A 22,783-nucleotide genomic window follows, 5' to 3' on the forward strand; every position below is an offset into this window, starting at 1 on the left:
CGCGGCCTCTTATACGCCTTCCCTCCAACCAATTTGATTCAGAAAGTGATAGACAAGATTCTACTGGAGGAAGCGGAAGTGTTGCTTGTCGCACCACATTGGCCACGGCGCCCGTGGTTCTCGGACTTAGTAGCTCTGTCGATCTCCCCACCTTGAAGGATTCCGGACAAGATAATCTCACTCAGCCAAGGGTCAGTCTTCCACCCAGACCCGCAATGGTTTCAATTAGCCGTGTGGCATTTGAGAGGAACAAGCTGAGGGAGCAATGCTTGCCGGACAATATCATTGCCACAATGCAGGCTGCCCGCCGGTCATCCACGTCCAGGATCTACCAGGCAACGTGGTCTGCCTTTTGTAAGTTCTGCAACGAGAAGGGTATGGAACCGGAAAGGGCTCAAATAATTACTGTACTTGAATTTTTGCAATTAGGCCTCCAAAAGGGACTAACTCCAAACACCCTTAGGAGGCAGGTGGCGACACTGGCAACAGTTATTCGGTTACCAGAATACCGATCTTTGGCTGCTCACCCTTGGATACGTGACTTTCTTAGGGGTGCTATGAACGCTCACCCTCCACCACTGCATAGATTCCCAACGTGGGATTTATCTCTAGTGTTGAAGGCTCTGACTGGTCCACCCTTTGAGCCTTTAAGATCCATTCAGCTCAAATGTCTCTCGATCAAGACGGCCTTTCTAGTGGCCATCACATCAGCCAGACGTGTATCGGATTTGTCGGCGTTATCCACCAGACCAGACCTTTGCATCTTTTATCCGGACCGGGTGGTCCTACGTTTGGACCCGACATTTCTTCCTAAGGTTAACTCGTTGTTCCACAGGAAGCAAGAGCTGATCTTGCCGGACTTTTGCTCGCACGGAAGCCACCCTGCAGAACTTAGGTGGCACAAACTAGATGTTAGGCGAGCGGTTAAAATCTACATTAGGAGAACCGAGTCCTTTAGGAAGTCTGAGTCGCTGTTTGTCTCTTTTGCAGAGCCGAAAATGGGTTTGGGCGTTTCTCCCAGTTCAATCAGTCGATGGATCTGGAACTGCATTGGGGAAGCGTATAAGGCTAGAGCTCAGAATCCCCCTCAAGGGGTCACGGCGCACTCTACTCGCAGTGCTGCCACGTCCGCAGCTCGGAGGACTCAAGCCTCGATCGAGGACATATGCCGGGCTGCAACTTGGACGGCACCTTCTACGTTCACTAGACATTATAGATTGGATGCCTATGCTTCAGCTGAGGCATCCTTTGGGAGAAGGGTATTACAGAGGGTGTGTTCCTCTCCAGCTGCCCTGACTTAACAATCTCCCTCCCATTAAATTGGAACTTGGGTATATCCCATATTGGACTCTCCTTCCAGATGCAATGGAGGAGAACCGTTGTACCTACCTGAACGGTCTTCTCAGTGCACTGGAAGGAGAGTCCAAACCCACCCAGCATTGGATTGTTTCAGGGAAGCTGGGTTCGGTTGGTTTTGGTTAATGTTATTTTTAAACTCAGTCTCAACCAATAGGATTGAGAATAACCCATATTGGACTCTCCTTCCAGTGCACTGAGAAGACTGTTCAGGTAGGTACAACGGTTCTTCTATTGCGGCTTGATTTTAAGGATCCAATCCTTCCCTGCAGGGAGGCTGAACCGATTAGGAGGTTCCGCCCCAGACACCCGATGGATCCAGAAGGTTTTCAAAAGGTGCTTGGTGTTCTTCCAGATTCACTTGTACACAGTTTGGCAGAGTCTCTTCATGGCAACACTCTGGAGATCTCCTTGGTTTATTGAGGGGCTCCGGGGAATAAAACACCAGAAGATAGGTCTAGAGAAGCGTTGGAGGAAAACCAGATCCGAATCTGACCGAACACTTGTAAAAGGTCATATTAAGATTTACAAAGTGGTGATCAGGTTGACAAGACGTGCATACAGTGTTGGCCTGATTGTGTCTGTGCAATCCCAGCCAGCCGCCCTGTTTAGGGTGACTCGCTCTCTCCTTAATTGGGGGCATTTGAGGAATCCTTGCAGGGTAGTGCTGAGGCCTTTAACAAATTTTTCGCAGATAAAATTGCTCAGATCCGGACTGATCTTGACTCCAATCGGGATGCAGTGTCGTCTGACAATGAGGTGACGGGCTCATCTTAGTCCACCTGTTTGGAGCGAGTTTGACCTGTTGACACCTGATGAAGTGGACAAGGCCATTGGAGCTGTGAGTTCCTGCTTATTGGACCCGGGAGGTGACAGGGAGCTGGGTCCAGGAGATTACCAATGCTTATTCAAGGGAGGGGTCCTTCCTGGCTCCCTACAAGGAGGCGCTTGTACATCCCCTCCTCGACAAGCCTTCCCTGGACCCAGCCGTATTTAATAACTTTTGTCCTATCTCTAACCTTCCCTTTATGGGGAAGGTTGTTGAGAAGGTGGTGTCGCTCCAGCTCCAACGGTCCTTGGAAGAAGCCGATTATCTAGGCCCTTGACAGTCAGGATTCAGACCCAACTACAGCACGGAAACTGCTTTGGTTGTGCTGATAGATGATCTCTGGCGGGCCTTGGATAGGGGTTTATTCTCTATCCTGGTGCTCCTTGACCTCTCAGTGGCTTTCAATACCATCGACCATGGTATCCTCCACCGACTAGAGGAGTTGGAAGTGGGGGGCACCATTTTTATTTATTATTTATTTATTTATTACTTGGATTTGTATGCCGCCCCTCTCCGAAGACTCGGGGCGGCTCACAACACGTGGAACAAATCATAAATAATCTGACAAATTTAAAATATTGAAAGATTTAAAAAACCCCATATGCTAACAGACACACACACAAGCATACCATGTATAAATTAAACATGCCCAGGGGGAGATGTTTCAGTTCCCCCATGCCTGACGGCAAAGGTGGGTTTTAAGGAGTTTACGGAAGGCAGGAAGAGTAGGGGCAGTTCTAATCTCCGGGGGGGAGTTGGTTCCAGAGAGTCAGTGCTGCCACAGAGAAGGCTCTTCCCCTGGGGCCCACCAACCGACATTGTTTAGTTGACGGGACCCGGAGAAGGCCCACTCTGGGACCTAATCGGTCGCTGGGATTCGTGCGGCAGGAGGCGGTCTCGGAGATATTCTGGTCCAATGCCATGAAGGGCTTTAAAGGTCATAACCAACACTTTGAATTGTGACCGGAAACTGATCGGCAGCCAATGCAGACTGCGGAGTGATGGTGAAACATGGGCATACCTGGGTAAGCCCATGACTGCTCTCGCAGCTGCATTCTGCACGATCTGAAGTTTCCGAACACTTTTCAAAGGTAGCCCCATGTAGAGAGCATTACAGTAGTCGAACCTCGAGGTGATGAGGGCGTGGTTCTCCTATACCTCTGGTCGTTTGCAATCGTTGTTAGTGGAGGGTCAAAGGTTGGCTCCTAGGTCTTTCCCTTGTGGAGTTCCTCAGGGGTCGGTCCTCTTCCCCCTGCTGTTTAATATCTACAGGAAACTGCTGGTGAGATCATCTGTGGGCTCGGGGTGAGTTACCACCAGTATGCTGATGATACTCAGCGGTACATTTCCACCCAGTGTGCACCTAGTGATGTCTGGATGGGTGTCAACAGACTCAAACTCAACCCTGATAAGACGGAGTGGCTGTGGGTTTTGCCTCCCAAGGACAATCCTATCTGTCCGTCCATTCCCCTGGGGGGGGGAATAACTAACCCACTCAGAGAGGGTCCGCAACTTAGGCGTCCTCCTCGATCCACAGCTCACATTAGAGAAACATCTTTCAGCTGTGTCGAGGGGGGCGTTTGCCCAGGTTCGCCTGATGCACCAGTTGCAGTCCTATTTGGACCAGGAGTCACTGCTCACAGTCACTCATGCCCTCATCACCTCGAGGCTCAACTTCTGTAATGTTCTCTACATGGGGCTACCTTTGAAAAGTGTTCGGAAACTTCAGATCGTGCAGAAAACAGCTGCGAGAGCTATCATGGGCTTTGCTAAATATGTCCATGTCACACCAACGCTCCGCAGTCTGCATTGGTTGCCGATCAGTTTCCGGTCACAATTCAAAGTGTTGATTATGACCTATAAAGCCCTTCATGGCATCAGACCAGAATATCTCTGGGACCGCCTTCTGCCGCACGAATCCCAGCGACCAGTTAGGTCCCACAGAGTTGGCCTTCTCCGGGTCCCGTCGACTAAACAATGCCATCTGGCGGGACCCGGGGGAAGAGCCTTCTCTGTGGCGGCCCCGACCCTATGGAACCAACTCCCCCCAGATATCAGAGTTGCCCCCACCCTCCTTGCCTTTCGTAAGCTCTCTAAAACCCACCTCTATCGTCAGGCATGGGGGAATTGAGATATTCCCTTCCCCCTAGGCTTATAAAATTTATGCTTGGTATGTATGTATGTATGTATGTATGTATGTATGTATGTATGTTTCTCAAATTAGGGTTTCTTAATTTAACTTAAACTTAAATATTAGATTTGTTTATATTGTCTTATTATTGTTGTTAGCCGCCCCGAGTCTACGGAGAGGGGCAGCATACAAATCAAATCAAACAAATAAATAAATAAATAAATAAATAAATGTGTCCGTGTCTGGAGGCTGTCAGGGTGTAGGTGGGTGCCAACAGGCTCCAGCTCAATCCAGACAACACGGAGTGGCTGTGGGTACTGCCTCCCAAGAACATGTCCATCTGTCCATCACCCTGCGGGGATAGCTTTTGCCCCCTCCGAGAGGGTTTGCAACTTGAGCGTCCTCCTTGATCCAAAGCTGACTTTTGACCATCATCTCTCAGCTGTAGCAAGGGTGACGTTTGCCCAGGTTTGCCTGGTGCACCAGTTGCAGCCCTATTTGGACAGGGAGTCTTTGTTCAAAGTCAATCATGCCCTTATCACCTCGAGTTTCAACTACTGCAGTGCTCTACATGGAGCTACCTTTGAAAATTGTTTGGGGACATTTGCCAGGATAGAGGGAAATATCCCGGTGCTGCAGTCACAAGACCCTGTCCCCCTTGGGAAAATGTCCCCAAGTTCCATTGCACGGGAGATCTGGTCCTTTTGGACCAGACCAGATCTCTTCTGCAGGGAGAGTGACGCTTGGGACATTGCCAGGGGTCTGGCAGGGGCCGGCATGCCCCACTGGGCGAACTGGCTTATCTCGCACCGGCTGTGGTGAAGCCGGACAGACAGCCATGCCTCTTCCGACACAGCTGTGGAGACTTCCCAATGTCAGAAGGATAGCCGAATGATTCCATCTGGAAAGAGAATTGAAGGACTTACTTGCAGAGGGGAAGCAGAGATTTTCTGTCTATGATGGTAAGCGGAGAATGCCTGAATGGGATTTTAGATCTTTGTTTCTCGCTTGGTTGCTTGATGGGATTAAAATGGCCTGAGATTGAAGAAGGCAGCTTACTGCAACGTGGCATTTCAGCAAAAGCTTCTAAAATAGCAAAATTGCCCCTCATTTGGATTATTTTCAACTACTTAATTGGTTCTCTTTGAAATTCGCCTTTTGGAATTTGAAATTTTTAACTTTTGTTTTGGAATCCTTATTTTTCCTTTCCTCTATAAACAAAGAACATCATAAGACAGGAAGTACGAAACAGGAAGCTACAGTAAAATAATTATTTAAAGCTATTCAGAGAAGAGCTACATAGAGAAGACTTGGAGAATTGATCACCTAACGACATCGTGAGGCCGGGGGAAATATAGCAGTTTGCTACTGGTTTTTAAATACAGTATTCTAGAGAAGAATGACTAGCCAATGCATTAAGCATTACATTCAAGATGAAATTATTTGAACTGAATTAACTGATTTGAATTGATTTGATTTAATTGGACTGATTGATTTGACTGAAATTACAATTGTCATGGGTGTCTTCTATGTTTCTATGTGTAAGGATAGTATTCTTGCCCTGGGAAGATTTATCAGCTAAACCAGGGGTCCCCAAACTTTTTACACAGGGGGCCAGTTCACTGTCCCTCGGACTGTTGGCGGGCCAGACTATAAAAAAAAATTATGCACAAATCCCTATGCACACTGCACATACCTTGTTTTAAAGTAAAAAACAAAATGGGAACACACTATTTAGAGGAGGGAGAACGTCTGAAATTTATATATGTTCATGTTTTGTTTTTAATTTTCTTTTGTTGACATCTGATTGGCTATACAAGGTTTTCTTGGTTTATAGAAAAATGTATAAAGAAAGAAGGAAGCACTTTGGCATAATGGTTAATAAGTTAGAAATATAATTGGTGTTGCACTTTTTGAAGGAAAAGGAGGAAATTAAATTAAATTTAATTTAATTTAATTAAAAGAAAATGAATGTAACTGGAAGACAAAATTAGAAAAAAAAACTTTTGCAACTTTTTTGATGATATTAGTTATTAACAAAATACTGCATTTTATTCATAGAAAATTAGATGGCAGACTGTGTTGTTTGAATGTATGTTGAGAGAAAAATTTAAAAAAATTACCCCCCCCCCAAAACAGTCCTTCCTTCCTCTGTCCCTCCATTCATTTCATCCTTCCTTCCTTCCTTCCTTCCTTCCTTCCTTCCTTCCTTCCTTCCTTCCTTGTTCTCTCCATATCTCCTTCCTTCCCTCCTTCATTCCTCTCCACTTCTCCTTCCCTCCCTCTCTTTCCCTTTTCTTTCTCTCTCTCTCTTTTCCCTGTGCTCTTGTCACTCACCGCCGGGCTGGATAAATGGCCTCAGTGGGCCGCATGTGGCCCGCGGGCCGTAGTTTGGGGACCACTGAGCTAAACCCATGGAAGGAAGATAATGTTCAATATGAAATTACTTGAACTGAATTAAATTGATTTGAATAGATTTGATCTAATTGGACTGATTGATTTGACTGAAATTACATTTGGACCATCTGATATGACTGAAATTACATTGATTAATATAAATTGAAATTAAATACTTTTAAGAATTAAATGTCTTTAAGAAAATTAAAATTAAAATACGTGTAAGAATATTTAAAAGTTACTAAAAGATATTAGCATCCTTTTTTCTCTGTTCTTACAAAGTTATAACTTTATATATATAAAGTTAGCTTTTATACATACATACACACACACACACACACACACACACAAATATACAAGCAAGTGATTTAAAGTGTAAAATGGAAGAATTATATAAGAGGAAATTTTAATGGCTTATAAATGAAAAAAATGAAAATAGCTTTGATTATTGCGCATAATATAGATGAGATATTTGGTATTGATTATGATTATCTTTGAACGGCCATTTTTTCTATTTTCTTTGCTTTTCTTTCTTTTTTATTTTATTCTGATTGATTGAATTATAAATTGCTTATTTATGGTGATAAATAAAGTGGGAGGAAGGGGAAAAATAAGGGAGAAGAGTTACAATAACAGGAGTAGGATTAATATGGGATAATAACTAGCACTAATTATGTTAGGTATTATGTAGCAAAGACAGATGAAATGACAAAGAGTTAAAATCAATAGATTAGGGAAGATTATCACAGTTTGATAGTGGAAGACATTTAGAATTAGGGATAATATATAGATTGGGGAAATATATAGATTAGGGAAGATTATGGCACTGATATGACAGTGACACAGATTAGGGAAGATTATTACGCTGGGATTGGCAGCGGGGTTTATAGATTAGGGAAGATTATCACACTAAGAACGGCAGTGAAAAATATCTATATTAGCGAGGAATATTAATATTTTTGTTTTTTTAATGGAGGATACTTTTTGCATAAGATAATGGAGTAATAATTATTTATATTTATTTTGATTTGTTAAAGTAGAAATTACATACATACAATGAAATAAGTGAAATAAATGAATTGAGTAGGAAATGTATTTTAAAATTTCTAATAACACCCCTCCTCCTATGTATAGATTAAGATACAATGTGAATAGTGTTTTTCCTTTTCTTACTCTTTTCCACTCTTCTTTTTTCTTTTCTCTTTTATTCTTTTTTTTTTCTTCCTGGGATTTTAAAGAGACGTAAATTTGGATATTTTCTATTGTTAAAGGCAGTTATGATAAAATGAGGGTTTTTATTTTAAATGAAAGTAGGAATGTGTTTTCTAAGAACGCTAGAAAGGGACTGAAGCACCATGGCATAGTTAGGAAACACAGTAAATAGTTAAGAGGAATTTAGATAGTTATAGCACTTTAGATATAAATGAAAGTGAAGAACGTTATCTGAAATCTGGATGATAGCATTTGGAAAGCAGGTAGCACAGGATGAATGATATATACCAGAAATAATGTGATAAATAATTAGAAAAATTTGATTAATTTGACTAAGAAATTGGCATTTGATATTGTATTGTATTATATTTTAATTTGAGGTATGTAAATTGGAATCTCTGTAAACTGTGAAAAACAATAAAAAAATTTATAACCCTCCCAAAAAAGAAAAATGTTCGAAAACTACAAAATGTAGAATGCATTTGTGCGAGCTATTATGGGCCTACCAAGATATGCCTATGTCTCTCCAGTACTCCGCAGACTGCATTGGCTGCCAGTTGGTTTCTACACCGAATTAAAAGTGTTGGTTATGACCTATAAAGCGCAAATGGCATAGGACCAGGTTACCTGTGGGACCACCTTCTGCCACACGAATCCTAGCATCCAATTAAGTCCCACAGAGTTGGCCTTCTCCGGCTCCCTTCAACTAGACAATGTCATTTGGCAGGTGCTAGGGGAAGAGCCTTTTCTGTTGGGGCCCCAGCTCCCCCCAGAGATTCGCACTGCCCCCATCCTTCTTGCCTTTCGTAAGAACCTGAAAACGCACTTATGTTGTCAGGCCTGGGGTCACTAGACCCCAGCCTCTGCCCAGTAAATGTATTGGATGTGATAGTATGCATGTGATTGTTCGATTTTAAATGATTAGTTTTGAGATAATTTTTAAATTAACTATTCTATGAATTGGCTTAGAAATGTTTTATATATTGTATCTTTTTTATCGAAATGTTGTAAGCCGCCCCGAGTCCACAAAGAGGGGCAGCATATAAGTCAAATAGATAGATAGATAGATAGATAGATAGATAGATAGATAGATAGATAGATAGATAACCTGTACAAAATGTTTGATCAATAGTATATGGCACCCGCTAGATTAGCGAAGATCTACCCAAATGTGGAACCAAACTGTTGGAAATGTGGTCAAATGCAAGGCACCTTCTATCATATATGATGGTTATGCACAGAAACAAAAAATTATTGGATAAAAATGCATAGATGGATAAAGAAAATAACAGGCTTTCAAGTAGAATACACTTAAAACAAGTACAGTATTTTTGTTACAGATTGTTAAAGGGAAATAAAATAAAACAACCATATATATTATATTACATATTATGATAGTTGCAATAATAACATTTGCGCAATGTTGGAGACTAAAGAATATACTCTCTGAAAATTTAGTGATTAAAAAAAAATTGTGCCAATATGAACAAATTAGCAATTGAACTGAAAGAACAAATGGATTCAGAATATTATGCACTATGGAAGAAATGGTATGATTGAATTGAGAATAGAAGAATGAAAAAAAGATATAAAATGTATGTAGAAGTAAAATTTATAACTGAAATGTATGAAATATACTTAGATTGAAATGCAATGATTTGTAAATAATATGTAATAGAGCACAGTTATGTAAAAATTATGATTTTTTGTTTAATGAGAAAAACACAATAAAAACCTATTTTTAAAAAGAACAACTTATAAAAATTTGATATAATTTCTAGATTCCATTGTTCTCAATGTTCCAGCATTATGGCTATAAAGGCATAGAGTGAATTAGAGTTTATATATTGGCCCCATCTTTTCCAATTTGTTTTTAAATTCATAGGTGTAAATTATTATTATTATTATTATTATTATTATTATTATTATGTAGTATTATTATGTATTATTATTATTATTATTATTATTATTATTATTATTATGTATTATTTATTAGATTTGTATGCCGCCCCTCTCCGAAGACTCGGGCCACTCACAGAGTAGATACAGACATAAACATGTAGCACAAATCTAATAATTTAAAAAACAACTAAACCCCCTGATGTAATACATAATCTCGCGGAGAGGGCTCACTTAACACTAAAACGTGTCCTGGACAGATATGATCGAGTGCAGGGGAAAACTGCCCCTAACCTCCCAGTGGTGCAAAACACTCTTAATCTTTGTTTATATACTCTGAACTTTCTTAATCTGACTGGCACTCCATCCTCTGCTGCGACTCGTCATTTTTCCACAATTCCAGTTTCCTCCCCCAGGCGTTTGGTCTAATATCGTCAGCTACCAGATCTCACCTGGAGAGGCCCAGCAGATCTTATCATCTGGGGACAAGGTTACGCTGCAGTACAGCTTGACGATCGGGTACTGTGGGTACCAGGAAGACACATAAGACCATATCTTCCTAAACATGCAGGCACAAAAGGGGGACATGGACATTCACACACACCTCCCCTTCCTGTGGGAACCTCCAGAGATGACAGCACTCCAACAACTGGCTGACCCCCTGCCTGACCTGGAGACTGGGCAGGGGCACCCGCAACCACCGCCTTACGAAGAACATGAAGAATCTCCCAGGGGATATTCATTGCTTCATCAAAAAACACCTAATCATCACTTGTCAAAGCTGAAATTCTACCCTCTCTTGTCAGCTAATAGAACCATTATCATCCTATTGGATGCAATTGATATATTTCTTCTTTAAATATCTTTAGTAGTTAGGTCTTGCTCTCATAATGGAAAAATGATCTGGTTTTAAGGGGTGTAGTCACTACACCCTTGTCATGGTCAGATCACTTCCTGTTGAGGCTTTTAGATATTGTTCTTCGTTTTTATTTGTATTTAAAGTGCTATAGCTATCTATATTTCTCTTGGCTATTTGCTATTTTTCATAATTGCCATTGTGCTCCAGTCCCTTTCTAACATTCTTAGTACACACAATCCTGCTTTCATTTAAAAAAACTCTCATTTTATCATACCTGCCCTTAACAATAGAAATATCATAATTTACTTCTCTTTAAAAACCCAGGAAGTAAAGGGAAAAAAAAGAAAAGAAAAAAGAAGAAGCACTATTCATATCGTATCTTAATTCATACATAGGAGGAAGGGTTATTATTAGAGATTTTAAAAAGTATTTCCTACACAGTACAGTTCTTTCAGTTCTTTCATTATATCAGTATATCCTTTCTACTTTAGCAGATCGAAATAATTATAAATCATTATTGTTCCATTATTTTGTGCGAAAAGTATCTTCCATTAAAAAAGGACAACCAATGTATTAATATTCTTCCCTATTCTAGATTTTTTCCACTGCCGTTCTTAGTGTGATGGTCTTCCCTAATCTATAAATTTCACTGCCAATCCCAGTGTAATTATCTTCCCTAATCTGTGCGTCACTGTTGTATCAGTGCAATAATCTTCCCTATTCTAATTATTTTCACTGCTGAGTGCAGTGCCATAATCTTCCCTAATCCAGAAATTATCCCTAATTCTAAATATCTTCCACTATCGAACTCAATGTGATAATCTTACCTAATCTATTCATTTTAACTCTTCCTCATTTCATCTGTCTTTCATTATGATGCCCAACATAATTAGTGCTATTTATTATCCCATGTTAATTCTACTCCTGATATTATACCTCTCTTCCCTTTTCTTTTCCCCCTTCCTCCCATTTTATTTATCACCATAAATCATATAGGCAATTTATAATTCAATCAATCAGAAGAAGAAAAAAGAGAGAAAGGAACAAAAAAGAAAAAAATCATCCAAAAATAATCATTATCAAATATTTCATCTATATTACGCACAATAATCAGAACTATTTTTATTTTTCTCATTCATAAACCATTAGATTTTCTCCTCTTGTACAGTTCTTCCATTTTACATTTTATATCACTTGGTTATATATTTGTATATACGTATAGAATATATGAATTTTCATTAGTAAACTCCCATAAGGTTAAATTATTAATAAATCCAATTCATTTTGCATATTCAATTCTTTTTATAATTTTATAACTCATAACTTTATGAGAGAAAAGAAAAAGTGCTTTTAGTGTCTTTGAATTTTCTTAAAAGTACTTAATTCTTAAAAGTATTTAATTTCAAATTATAGTGTCCAATGTGATTTCAGTCAAATCAGGCAGTCCAAATGTAATTTCAGTAATTTCAGTCAGATCAAGCAGTCTAATCAGGTCAAATCAGTTCAGTTCAATTCAATCAATTTCATTTTGAATACTTCCTTCCTTCCTTCCATACATTAGCTAATTCACCTCTTCCTAGCAAAAATATCCAAGTCTTTAGACATATAACAAACTGCTATATTTCCTCCAGCCACACAATGTTGTTAGATAACCAATTTTCCAAGTCTTTTCTGGGTAGCTCTTTTACAGCTATTTCCAGTTTTTAATGTCCTGTTCTTCTGGTATTACACTCCTTTGTTTATATAAGAGAGAAAAATAAAGCTTCCACAGCAGAAATTTGAAGTTCCAGATTCCAAAAGGCAAATTTCAGAGAAGACCAATTAGATAGCTAGAAAGCATCAGAAGATGGGCAGTTTGCTACTTTTCAAAGCTTCCCCTGAAATGCCACATTGCACAGATAGCTGCCTTCTTCAATCTGGGGCCATTTTAGTTCTGTCCAGCAACCAAGCGCAGAGACAAAAGTCAAAAAACCCTTTCATGCACTCTTAGCTTACCATCAGCGACAGGTGGATTCTTTCTCTGTAAGCAACTTTTCCAACTTTCTTTCCAGAAGTAATCGTTCGGCTTTCCATCCCGGCGTCACGTTGTCTCTGCAACTGCCTGTCCAACTTCACCACAGCCGGTGCAAGACAGGCCAGTTTACCTGGAGGGGCATGCCGGCCACTTACCAGGTCCCTGGCAGCACCCCATGCATCACTCTCCATACAGGAGAGATCCAATGGCACCACTGCTACAGCCATCAGACTCCGCTCCTCTCTCCTACAAATGGGTTTTATTATGGGGTTTAGTTTTAGATATTATATTCAACTTCTTATTGCTTGTATCTTTTTGTATTGTATTACATTGTAAGCTGTCCTGCGACCTCCAGGATTGGGCGGCATAGAAATCGAATAAAAAATAAATAAGTATTATAGATAAAATGGTCTTGACGTCAAATATGAAAAGAATACATTCATGGTTTTGTAGAAATGGTCTTCCATTTCACTACTTTTGGAAAATTTATAGAGAATATGGAGCGGAAAGCCAAACATCTTAGACTTTTCTGTTTTGCATGATGAAATGTCAGTAATCATGTCCTGGTGACAATTAAGATATACAGAATGAAAATGAGTTGTCTAAGTCTGTATAAGTCTGTAAATTTTTCTTCTGAATCAGCCCTTTCGGATCCTGAAATTTCTTAACCTATGACAATTGCCAGGAATTTTGTGAATAAGAGTTCACTTGTTGGAAAATACTTGGAAATTTGGGGAAACAGGTGGAAATTCACAATTTTTCAAAAATTAGCCACTTAAATTGTAATACTTATACTACAATTATAAATTTGTACAGTTGTTTGTAGTTTATATGCTAAAACTATTTAAAATTCATTTTTCCATTTTTTCAGTTTATTTTCATAAGATGAATAATTTGAAGCTTTGGTACCTTTCTTTAAAATATTTTAGATAAAATACATTTTATTTTTTCAATTGCAGGTAGCATCTGTTTTTGGTATATACATTTTGGGATTTATTGATTCAGCCAAACTACAGAAGATACTTTATGCACATATGGTAATATTATATTTATATTTATAACAATATTCTTTGGTAAAATCTACTTCTGAATATTTGTATTTATGATTATTCTCAAAAGAATGTTGTACTGTTGTTTTTATTAATAACAAAATGTTATCTCATTTTTAAAGATAACATTAAGTATAAGAGATGTGTTCTTGACATAAATATACAAATATTGTTACTTAATCCAAGAGGGATAAAGCATTCTTTAATTCCTGTAAATCAGAATAGAATTCAGAAGAGTCTCAGGCTTGCAAGATTTTATAAATAGGTAATCCCTAACATATGACCACAATGGAACCTGGAATTACAATCATAATATTGTCAGTTAAGCAGGTTACCATGTGATTCTGCCCAGTTTTTCAAAATCTTTTGCAACAACAATAAACACATTGGCCACTAAGTGAATCAATGGTTTATTCTAGTTGTGATGAATAATTATTGCAATATGGTGGTCACGTGATCACTGCTTGTAACTTCTTGATTCCCCTTTGACTTTATTTGTAAGAAGCAGCAGTGATGTTCACAAATGGTGATCAGGTGACTACATGATACTGCAATGTAGGATACTGCATGTTGATTGCAAGCACCCAATGACAGTTAATGACCACGGGAATGTTGCAATGGTACCAACTATGAGGACCCCTCGTATGCCCCCCTCATTCAAGCACTGTTGTAAATTTGAACAGTCACTGAAAGAGTAAAAAGAGGATGATGAGACAGAAAAATGAGGATTAATCATCATTGAATAATTAACCCACATTGAATCATTGGATCAAGTCACTGAAAGAGTTTTGATTCAATGATTCAATGTGGATTAATTATTCAGTTGTGATTAATCCTCATTTTTTTCTGTCTCTCCCCCTCATTTTTAAGTGCTTGCAATCCAGTTTCAAGAGTTGCTTAATGGTTGTTAATTTGATTATTAATGGTTGTTAATTTGATCAAATTAATGGTTGTTAATTTGATTATAAATTGAAACTTGAAATGTCATTATGATATAAAGTTAGTAAAAAATCTCAATTGTTTTAAAAGAATAATTTATGAATATTTTGTCAAATGATTTTTTAAATAGTGTATAAAATAGCATTTTATCTACTTTGTTTTAAAAAATCTTATAGATTATATATTAGTCATGCCTCTGTAATATTAATTAACATCTTTATTTATGCCATATCAGGTATCACTTGCTGTATGCTTTGTCTTTATGTTTGGAAACTCTATGTTGATGACATCCTATTATGCTGCCTTTTTGATAGTCAGCTGGGTAAGTCTTAAACAAATGGGCAATAATGATTTACTTAGCGTACAATTACAGTAGTCATGTTATTTAAGTTGAATGCTTCATGCAGCTTATGCAGAGCCCAAAATTTCTATTTTAAAGTAACACATTTTAAAGTGAATTTTCCCCCCTTTTATGACTTTTCTTGTCATACTTGTTTAAATGAATCATTGCAGTTGTTAAGTTGAATCTGGCTTCCCTATTGACTTTGCTTATCAGAAAGCTGTAAAAGGTGATTACATGATATGGGATCACTACAGCTATCATGAATATGAGTCAGGATCTGAGTTGATTATTGGGATTAGAGATTTGTTCTTCCAAATTGAAATGCATGCCCTTGTACGTTGCAATGTGAGGTTACTCATGAGTTCTGTTATTGTCATTGAGGTTACTCATGATTTCAGTTATTCATTGTGTTCTTGTAACCTTGTGGTTAGCTTCCTCCCCTTTTGTCCTACATCATGATTGGGCAATCCATGCAGGGAATCTGGAAAATTACATTAGAAGCTTCTCTCACCTTCAAATAGTCTTTGTTCTACATGCTGTCTACTTATGGTAGCCTAGTGTTTTGTTTCCCCAAAAATAAGACCTATCCAGAAAATAAGCCTTACCATGGGTTTTTTTGTGTGCCCAATGTAAGCCTTACCCCCAAGATAAGCTCTAGTTAAGCACCTGCACAGCATCCTGCCTGTCCATTTCATCTGGTTGCTTGTGATGCTCTGGCCACAAGACTGCAAAGGGACAGGAGACTGAGCAGTATGCTGGTGCTATGATTGTGTCTACGAGGTGAGGTGAAGCAGGTATCAGGGCATGGATAGCCTAGCTGTGAGGGCCTAGAGGTAAGCTGGTGTGGGGCACATAGGGCAGCTCTACCCCCACCCCCCACCTTCTTGTGGTAGCACTGGCGCACCATGCAGCCTTTTCTGTCAGCCCCACTGTGGGCTGCCATTCAGATGAAGAGAACTTTGTGCTGCTGGGAGAACCTCCTGTTCATTGTCAAGCTCATTAAGATCCTGAAAAGACTGGAGACCCCCAGCTGGCTGGTGGCAGCTGTACGACCATGACTTGAAGCGAGCAAAGCCAGGAGAGGGTGGAGTCGCAGGAGGGGCATGCTATATGCTAAATAGGTAGCAGGGGCATCCAATGATTGCTGCCGACAAAGTTCTCATTCATGTAAAAGAGGTTGATGAGTGCCAGGAATTGGAGAATTAAAAGACTTCAAGTGCAGAAACTTGTGTTCGAACTCTTTCTTCCAATGACTTCCTGGAACCTAACAGTTTGTCAGCAGCCTTTCCTAAATTGAGAGTTAAAGTGAGATTAAGAGGCAATGACAGAGGGGATCAAATTGTCCAAAATGAAGCCACACAAGCGGTTATAGGCCTTCCAAGGCATGCCCATATTTCACCATCACTCCATGGACTGCATTGGTTGCCGATTGGTTTCTAGACACAATTCAAAGTGTTGGTTATGACCTACATGACATAGGACCAGATTACCTCTGAGACCGCCTTCTGCCGCACAAATCCCAGCATCCGGTCAGGTCCCACAGAGTTGGTCTCCTCAGGGTCCCATCAACAAGACAATGTTGTCTGGTGGGACCTAGGAGAAGAGCCTTCTCTGTGGTGGCCCTGGCCCTCTGGAAACAGCTTCTCCCGGAGATTCACACTGCCCACACCTTGCCTTCCGAAAAAGTTTAAAGACTCATCTTTGTCCCCAGGTCTGGGGTCATTAGATCTTTCCCCCTGAGCAACAACTTTTTAGTGTGTTTTATGGAATGAATAATTATGAATGTTTTAAATTATTTTATGATTTTTAGGGTTTTTAATTATATCAGTTGGATTAGATGTTTTACTATGTTTTTATATATGTTGTGAGTCGCCCCAAGTTCTCAGAGAGGAGTGACATACAAATCCAATAAATAAATAATAAATAATATTTCAGAATTTCACCTGGTATCAATATCAGACTCCCAATCTATTATCCCCTTTTCCCCCTCTTTGAAGATTTTTTTTTAAAAAATCAACCTTTTCCCAATCTTCTTGCATTATGCCTATTCTCCAATGCACTTGCAAGGAGAGTCTAGGATGGGTAATTCTTCAGTCTGATTGGTAGGGACTGAGTTTAATTTAAATATTAGGCAGGCACCGCCCCCTTAGCCCTCCAGTCTAAAAACTCAGTCGCAGTAAAGGGACTTTGAGTTTCTTGCTCTTCCAATAAAATTTGGTTTTTGAGTATTTTAGGCATTACAGTGGTACCTCGGTTTTCGAACGCTTCCCTTCTCATACATTTCGGATATCGAACAAAATTTTCTGCAAAAATTTGCTTCAGTATCCGAACAAAAATTCGGATACCGAACAGCCAGAGAAAATTTTGTTCATTATCTGAAATGTAATCCCGGCAGCTTCAGGGCGCTGAGGAGCTCTCTAAGAGCTCCAAGCTGCAGGAAAGGTGGGGGCTGCTGCAATCCCGGCAGCTTTGGGGGGCTCCTTTCCTTATTGCTTCATTTTATTACCTGTAAGGAGCTTCAAAAACTTTTTTCCTGTGGCTGCAACAGCGGCGATTTCCCTTCCAGTAGCAAGAGCGCCGGGAACGTCACGTGATGAAGGGAAGCCGGCGGAGCCATCTCAGCATTTGCTTCCGCTCCAGCACTTCCCTTCATTACGTGACTTCCCGGCGCTCTTGCTACTGGAAGGGAAATCGCCGCTGTTGCAGCCACAGGAAAAAAGTTTTTGAAGCTCCTTACAGGTAATAAAACGAAGCAATGAGGAAAGGAGCCCCCAGAAGCTGCCATCCCGGCAGCTTCAGGGCGCTGAGGAGCTCTCTAAGAGCTCTAAGCTGCAGGAAAGGTGGGGGCTGCTGCAATCCCGGCAGCTTTGGGGGGCTCTTTTCCTCATTGCTTCGTTTTATTACCTGTAAGGAGCTTCAAAAACTTTTTTCCTGTGGCTGCAACAGCGGCGATTTCCCTTCCAGTAGCAAGAGCCCCGGGAAGTCACGTAATGAAGAGAAGCTGCTGGAGCGGCAGCAATTGCTGAGATGGCTCCGCCGGCTTCCCTTCATCACGTGACGTTCCCGGCGCTCTTGCTACTGGAAGGGAAATCGCCGCTGTTGCAGCCACAGGAAAAAAGTTTTTGAAGCTCCTTACAGGTAATAAAACAAAGCAATGAGGAAAGGAGCCCCCCAAAGCTGCCGGGATTGCAGCAGCCCCCACCTTTCCTGCAGCTTGGAGTAGCGAATTTATTTATCCCATTGGAAATAAAGAAAATAGATTTAATTGGTTCCCAGCGAGTTAACAGGGACTGGGAACCAATTAAATCCATTTCCATTATTTCCTATGGGATAAATAAATTCGGTACTCGACCAAATCGGTTCTCGACCACACTTCTGGAACGAATTGTGGTCGAGTACCGAGGTGCCACTGTATTTTGCTTATTTGTTGTTTTAATAATTACTGTTTTATTATTGGTTTATTAATTATTAACTTGCCTTTTCTTTATCCTTTTTCCATAGGTGCAGCTGGGGGATGCCTCCTCAGGCAGCTCTGGTTTCAGACCTCCAGTGGGTCTAATCCAGTTGACTGCAGCTCCTCCATTTCTGGGAACCCACACGGGCCTGCCTGGTGGGTTCAGGAGTGAGCGCCCGGGGAAACTACCTCCGATGTAGACTCCGGAGGAGAGGAGATGGTTGACGCCGCGGGGGGGTCTGCCCTCCCCCGTGGCGAATACACCAGGGGGACAGGACGCCAGAGGTCCTCAGATGGCCCTCAGATGGCAGTCGCGCCCCCCCCCCGTCGCCCCCACTCAGAGGATAGGCAAAGCGATCCAGCGTGAAATCGGGCGCATTCATCGCCCAGGGAGAGGCGGGAATCTTGGAGGCTTTCCCGCCCGTCTCCTTGACAGCTCCGGCGGCCATTTTGGTTGAGAGGCCGGCAATGGAGAGTCTCGCGCCCAAACTTTGGGCATTGCCAAGGCAACCAGCCGGCGGCCATTTTTGGAGCGAGGTTGCTGACAGCGAGGTGGAACTTAGACGGCCCGTTTAGGCGCGCTGGCAAGCAAGGCTGGAATCTGCCCTAGCGACACGCAGGCGCAGAGGAAAAAGTTGGCTGTCATTCTGCTCTCAGGTCGGTTAGAGCGGTTACGGAGTTTTGACTTGCCTTCTATACCGGCTCAGGCAATCTCACTTTGAGTGACAGTATGGCAGATCAGGCGGCCCAGCTGGTGGAGGAGGCCTCCGCAGGGCCTAGCACTCCGAAGGAAAAGCCCCAGAAGGCTAAGGCCTCTCAAGGGGCCTCTCTGAGAGAAGCAGAGAAGCGCATCCGAGCGCTGGAGAAACAATTGGAGGCTTCTCAGAAGGTAATGGGCCCGGTTCCTTCTGCCAATCAACCCAACCCTTCGATTGCCTCCCCCATGTTCCTTCAAGGGGTGGTAGGCACGGCCACGGAGAGAGATTGGTCACCAGAAAGGGTGAGGCTGGCAACACCCACACCCAGAGCTGAGAGGCAATGTGCTGCAGGACCTTCTGCATATCCAGCTTTTCCATCAGCCCAGTATGGTTAGGCGGCTACCTTTACTCCTACAGCTGCAGGCCTGCGCAGCTCCAATGAGGCCTGGCAGAGTATGCCACAGACTTTACAAGACCTCATTGCCACGGCTTATACCCAGGGCGTGGCCATAGGGGCTCAGCAGCATCAGCAGGCCCCAGTGGGACTCCCTCCAACGAGGTCCAGAGACCCCTGGACTGCCCCAGCCACCTTTTCCTTGGAAGGATCGATGGATGAGGAGCGATCATCTAGAGACAATTTCAGTGGGGCAGAGGATGAACTGTCTGGTGATGAGCAGCCCCCTGAACCGCCCAGCTTCACTGGACTCTTCAAGTCTTCCCTCTTTCGGGTTCTATTAAATAAAGCCAAGATGACCACTGATCAGGCAGGTGAGGGAGACCAGGCAGCAGCAGCAGAGACGACCCAACCTGCTGGTGGCCTGTTTGTCTTTCCCAAGCAGGAAACGGTTCACATTCCGTCTTCACACCTGTTTAGGGAGACAATCCAACGCCCGTGGGAGAACCCGGCTGCTGCCCAGGGCCCGTCTAACCTTGATCGCAGGTTCTATACGTTTGATCAAGCGATGGAGGACCTGCTGGAATTCCCATCGGTGGATAAACCTGTGACGAGCCTGGTGTCTAATGCCCTCGTTCCCTCAGAATCTCAGGAGGGTCTGAGAGCAGAGGACAAGAGGGCGGAAAACGTGGTACGCAGAACTCACCAGATGGCGGCCTGGGCTCTTCGAGCCGCGTCAGCGGCATCATTCTTCAATAGAGCCACGATTCTCTGGATCCAAGAACTACAATCCAGGGTTGATCCAGAAAATGGAAGACTCCGCCAGGACCTCAACAAACTCCTGGCGGCCACGGAGTTTTCAGCGGACGCTACGGTCAATGCTGCCAAATTCGCCTCCCGTGCAATGGCCTCCTCAGTCGCCTCCCATAGGCTCATTTGGCTCAGGAGCTGGCAGGCGGACGTTAAATCCAAATGGAGCCTGGCATCTGCCCCATTTAAGGGCAAGAAGCTGTTTGGGGAGGTCCTGGACGATGTCCTGATAGAGGATAAAGATAAGAAAAAGGTCATGCCAAAGGCAAACAGGAAACAGGATAGGAGGTTCGCTCCCTATCAACGGAGGCAGCCCTTTCGGTCTGAGCCCTCCTCGACGGGCACCCAGGCGTCGAGGCCGTATTTCCAGGGCTCCTTTGGCCAGGGGTCCTTTCGAGCGGACAGAGCCTTACAGGCTGACCGGAATAGATCCTACCAAGGCCACCGCCCCTTTAGAGGAGGCAACAGAGGCTTCAGGAAGGCGAAGTGACTCCAAGGACAGCGACTGTTTGGGCGGAAGGCTAATGTCCTTCCAGGGCGCCTGGGAGGCTACATCCTCGGACACCTGGGCAGTATCCACAGTTGCCCAGGGCTTGAGGATAGAGTTCTTCCGCCCTCCGCCGCACAGGTTTCTCCCGTGTCGCATTCCATCAGATGGGGAGAAAAGAAGACTCCTGTACAAAGAAGTCGCTCACTTGCTGGACATAGGAGCTATAGAGGAGGTCCCCCTGGAACAACAAGGCAGGGGCTTCTACTCGGCGATCTTTCTCATTCCCAAGTCGTCAGGGGGAGTTCGGCTGATTCTGAACCTGAGGCACTTGAACCTCTATGTCAAGTACAGGAGGTTCAAGATGCACTCTCTCAGGTCCATACTTGCAGCTATCCGCCACTGGGACCTTATGTCCTCCATAGACCTAAAGGAGGCTTATCTCTATGTCCCAATATTTCCTCCTCACAGACAATTTCTCAGATTCTGCCTCGCCGGAGCCCATTTCCAGTACAAGGCAATGCCCTTTGGCCTATCCTCGGCCCCAAGGGCATTTACGAAGTTGCTGGATGTCCTTACGGCGCACCTCAGATGTCAGTCCATACGCCTCATGGCGTATTTGGACGACATCATGATTTTGTCCAGAACGCGGGATCGAGCACTCAAGGACTTACATTTGACCATCCAGACCCTTCAAGAACATGGTTTTACCATAAACTGGGACAAAAGCCACCTGACTCCCACGACCCGTCTGGCCCACTTGGGGACGACGATAGATTCCAAGCTGGGCGAGGTTTTTCTGTCCCGGGACAGGCAGTCTACAGTCAGGAAACTGGTGGGAGAGCTACGCCTCCAGCAGTACCCAAGTCTTCTCTTCCTATCCAAAATCCTGGGAACCCTAGTTTCATGCATTGGCATACTGCCGTGGGCGAGGTACCACCTTCGACCATTACAGTGGTTCCTTCTCCCATTTCAGAAGCAGAAATCAAGCCATTCTCGCAGGAGGGTTTTCCTCAACGCCAGGGTTCGCAGATCTCTCCAGTGGTGGGTGTCTCCGGCTTTGAGCAGGGGCTCCCTTTTTCTGGAGAAGGAATTCCTTACGGTGACGACCGATGCAAGTCTGCGAGGGTGGGGAGCACATCTTTCCTCGCAGATGGCCCAGGGTCTGTGGTCGCAGCAGGACCTTTGCAATGTCAATATAAACTTCTTGGAATTGAAGGCGGTATCACTGGCCCTCCACAGCTTTGCTCACCTGGTGAAGGATCAGCACGTATTGATTATGACCGACAACGTCGCCACGCGTTCCCACATCAACAGACAGGGTGGAACAAGGTCATGGAGGCTGATGGCAGAGGCGGAGTCTCTCTTCAGGTGGGCGGAAGCCAATCTGGCATCACTTTCAGCGGAACACATCTCGGGGGTGGAGAACGTCTGTGCGGACTGGCTCAGCAGGGAGACCCTAGATCCAGGGGAATGGCAACTGGAACCCGGGATCTTCCAGGAGATCACCAGGAGGTCTGGGGTGCCGGTTATGGATTTGTTTGCAACATGTCTCAACTCCCAGCTTCCTCATTTCTTCTCCTGATTTCCATCCCCGGGAGCGGAGGGACTGGATGCACTGCGCCTCAGATGGCCTCGGGGTCTTTTGTATGCGTTTCCACCAATTTCCATCATCCCCAGAGTCATTCGGAAAATATTGCAGGAACAAGCAGAGGTGCTGTTACTGGCCCCCTTTTGGCCCCGTCGTATCTGGTTTGCAGACCTGATGCAACTCTCAATTGCACCATCCTGGAGGATTCCGGACCACCGGATCTCCCTCTTCCAGGGAACCATGTCACACCCAGAGCCTCAGTGGTGGCAGCTGACCGTGTGGCGCTTGAACGGGAGCGGCTGAAGAGACACGCTCTGCCAG

At 43.1% G+C, this 22,783-nt stretch overlaps 1 protein-coding gene across 2 annotated transcripts in view; it reads left to right on the forward strand.

Annotated features, from left to right (window-relative positions):
• DPY19L1 (dpy-19 like C-mannosyltransferase 1) overlaps positions 1-22,783 on the forward strand; it is a 344,645-nt gene that overhangs the window by 146,210 nt on the left and 175,652 nt on the right. For both annotated transcript variants that reach the window (XR_011556928.1, XM_070729287.1), the window contains exons 11-12: positions 13,657-13,734; positions 14,921-15,007. Coding sequence is in view for 1 of the 2 variants with exons in the window: in XM_070729287.1 (XP_070585388.1) it covers positions 13,657-13,734; positions 14,921-15,007 (165 nt within the window). In the remaining variant the exon portion in view is untranslated. The remainder of the gene's footprint in view (positions 1-13,656; positions 13,735-14,920; positions 15,008-22,783) is intronic.

Source organism: Erythrolamprus reginae, chromosome Z (genome assembly GCF_031021105.1).
Source record: "Erythrolamprus reginae isolate rEryReg1 chromosome Z, rEryReg1.hap1, whole genome shotgun sequence".
Lineage (NCBI taxonomy): Eukaryota > Metazoa > Chordata > Lepidosauria > Squamata > Dipsadidae > Erythrolamprus > Erythrolamprus reginae.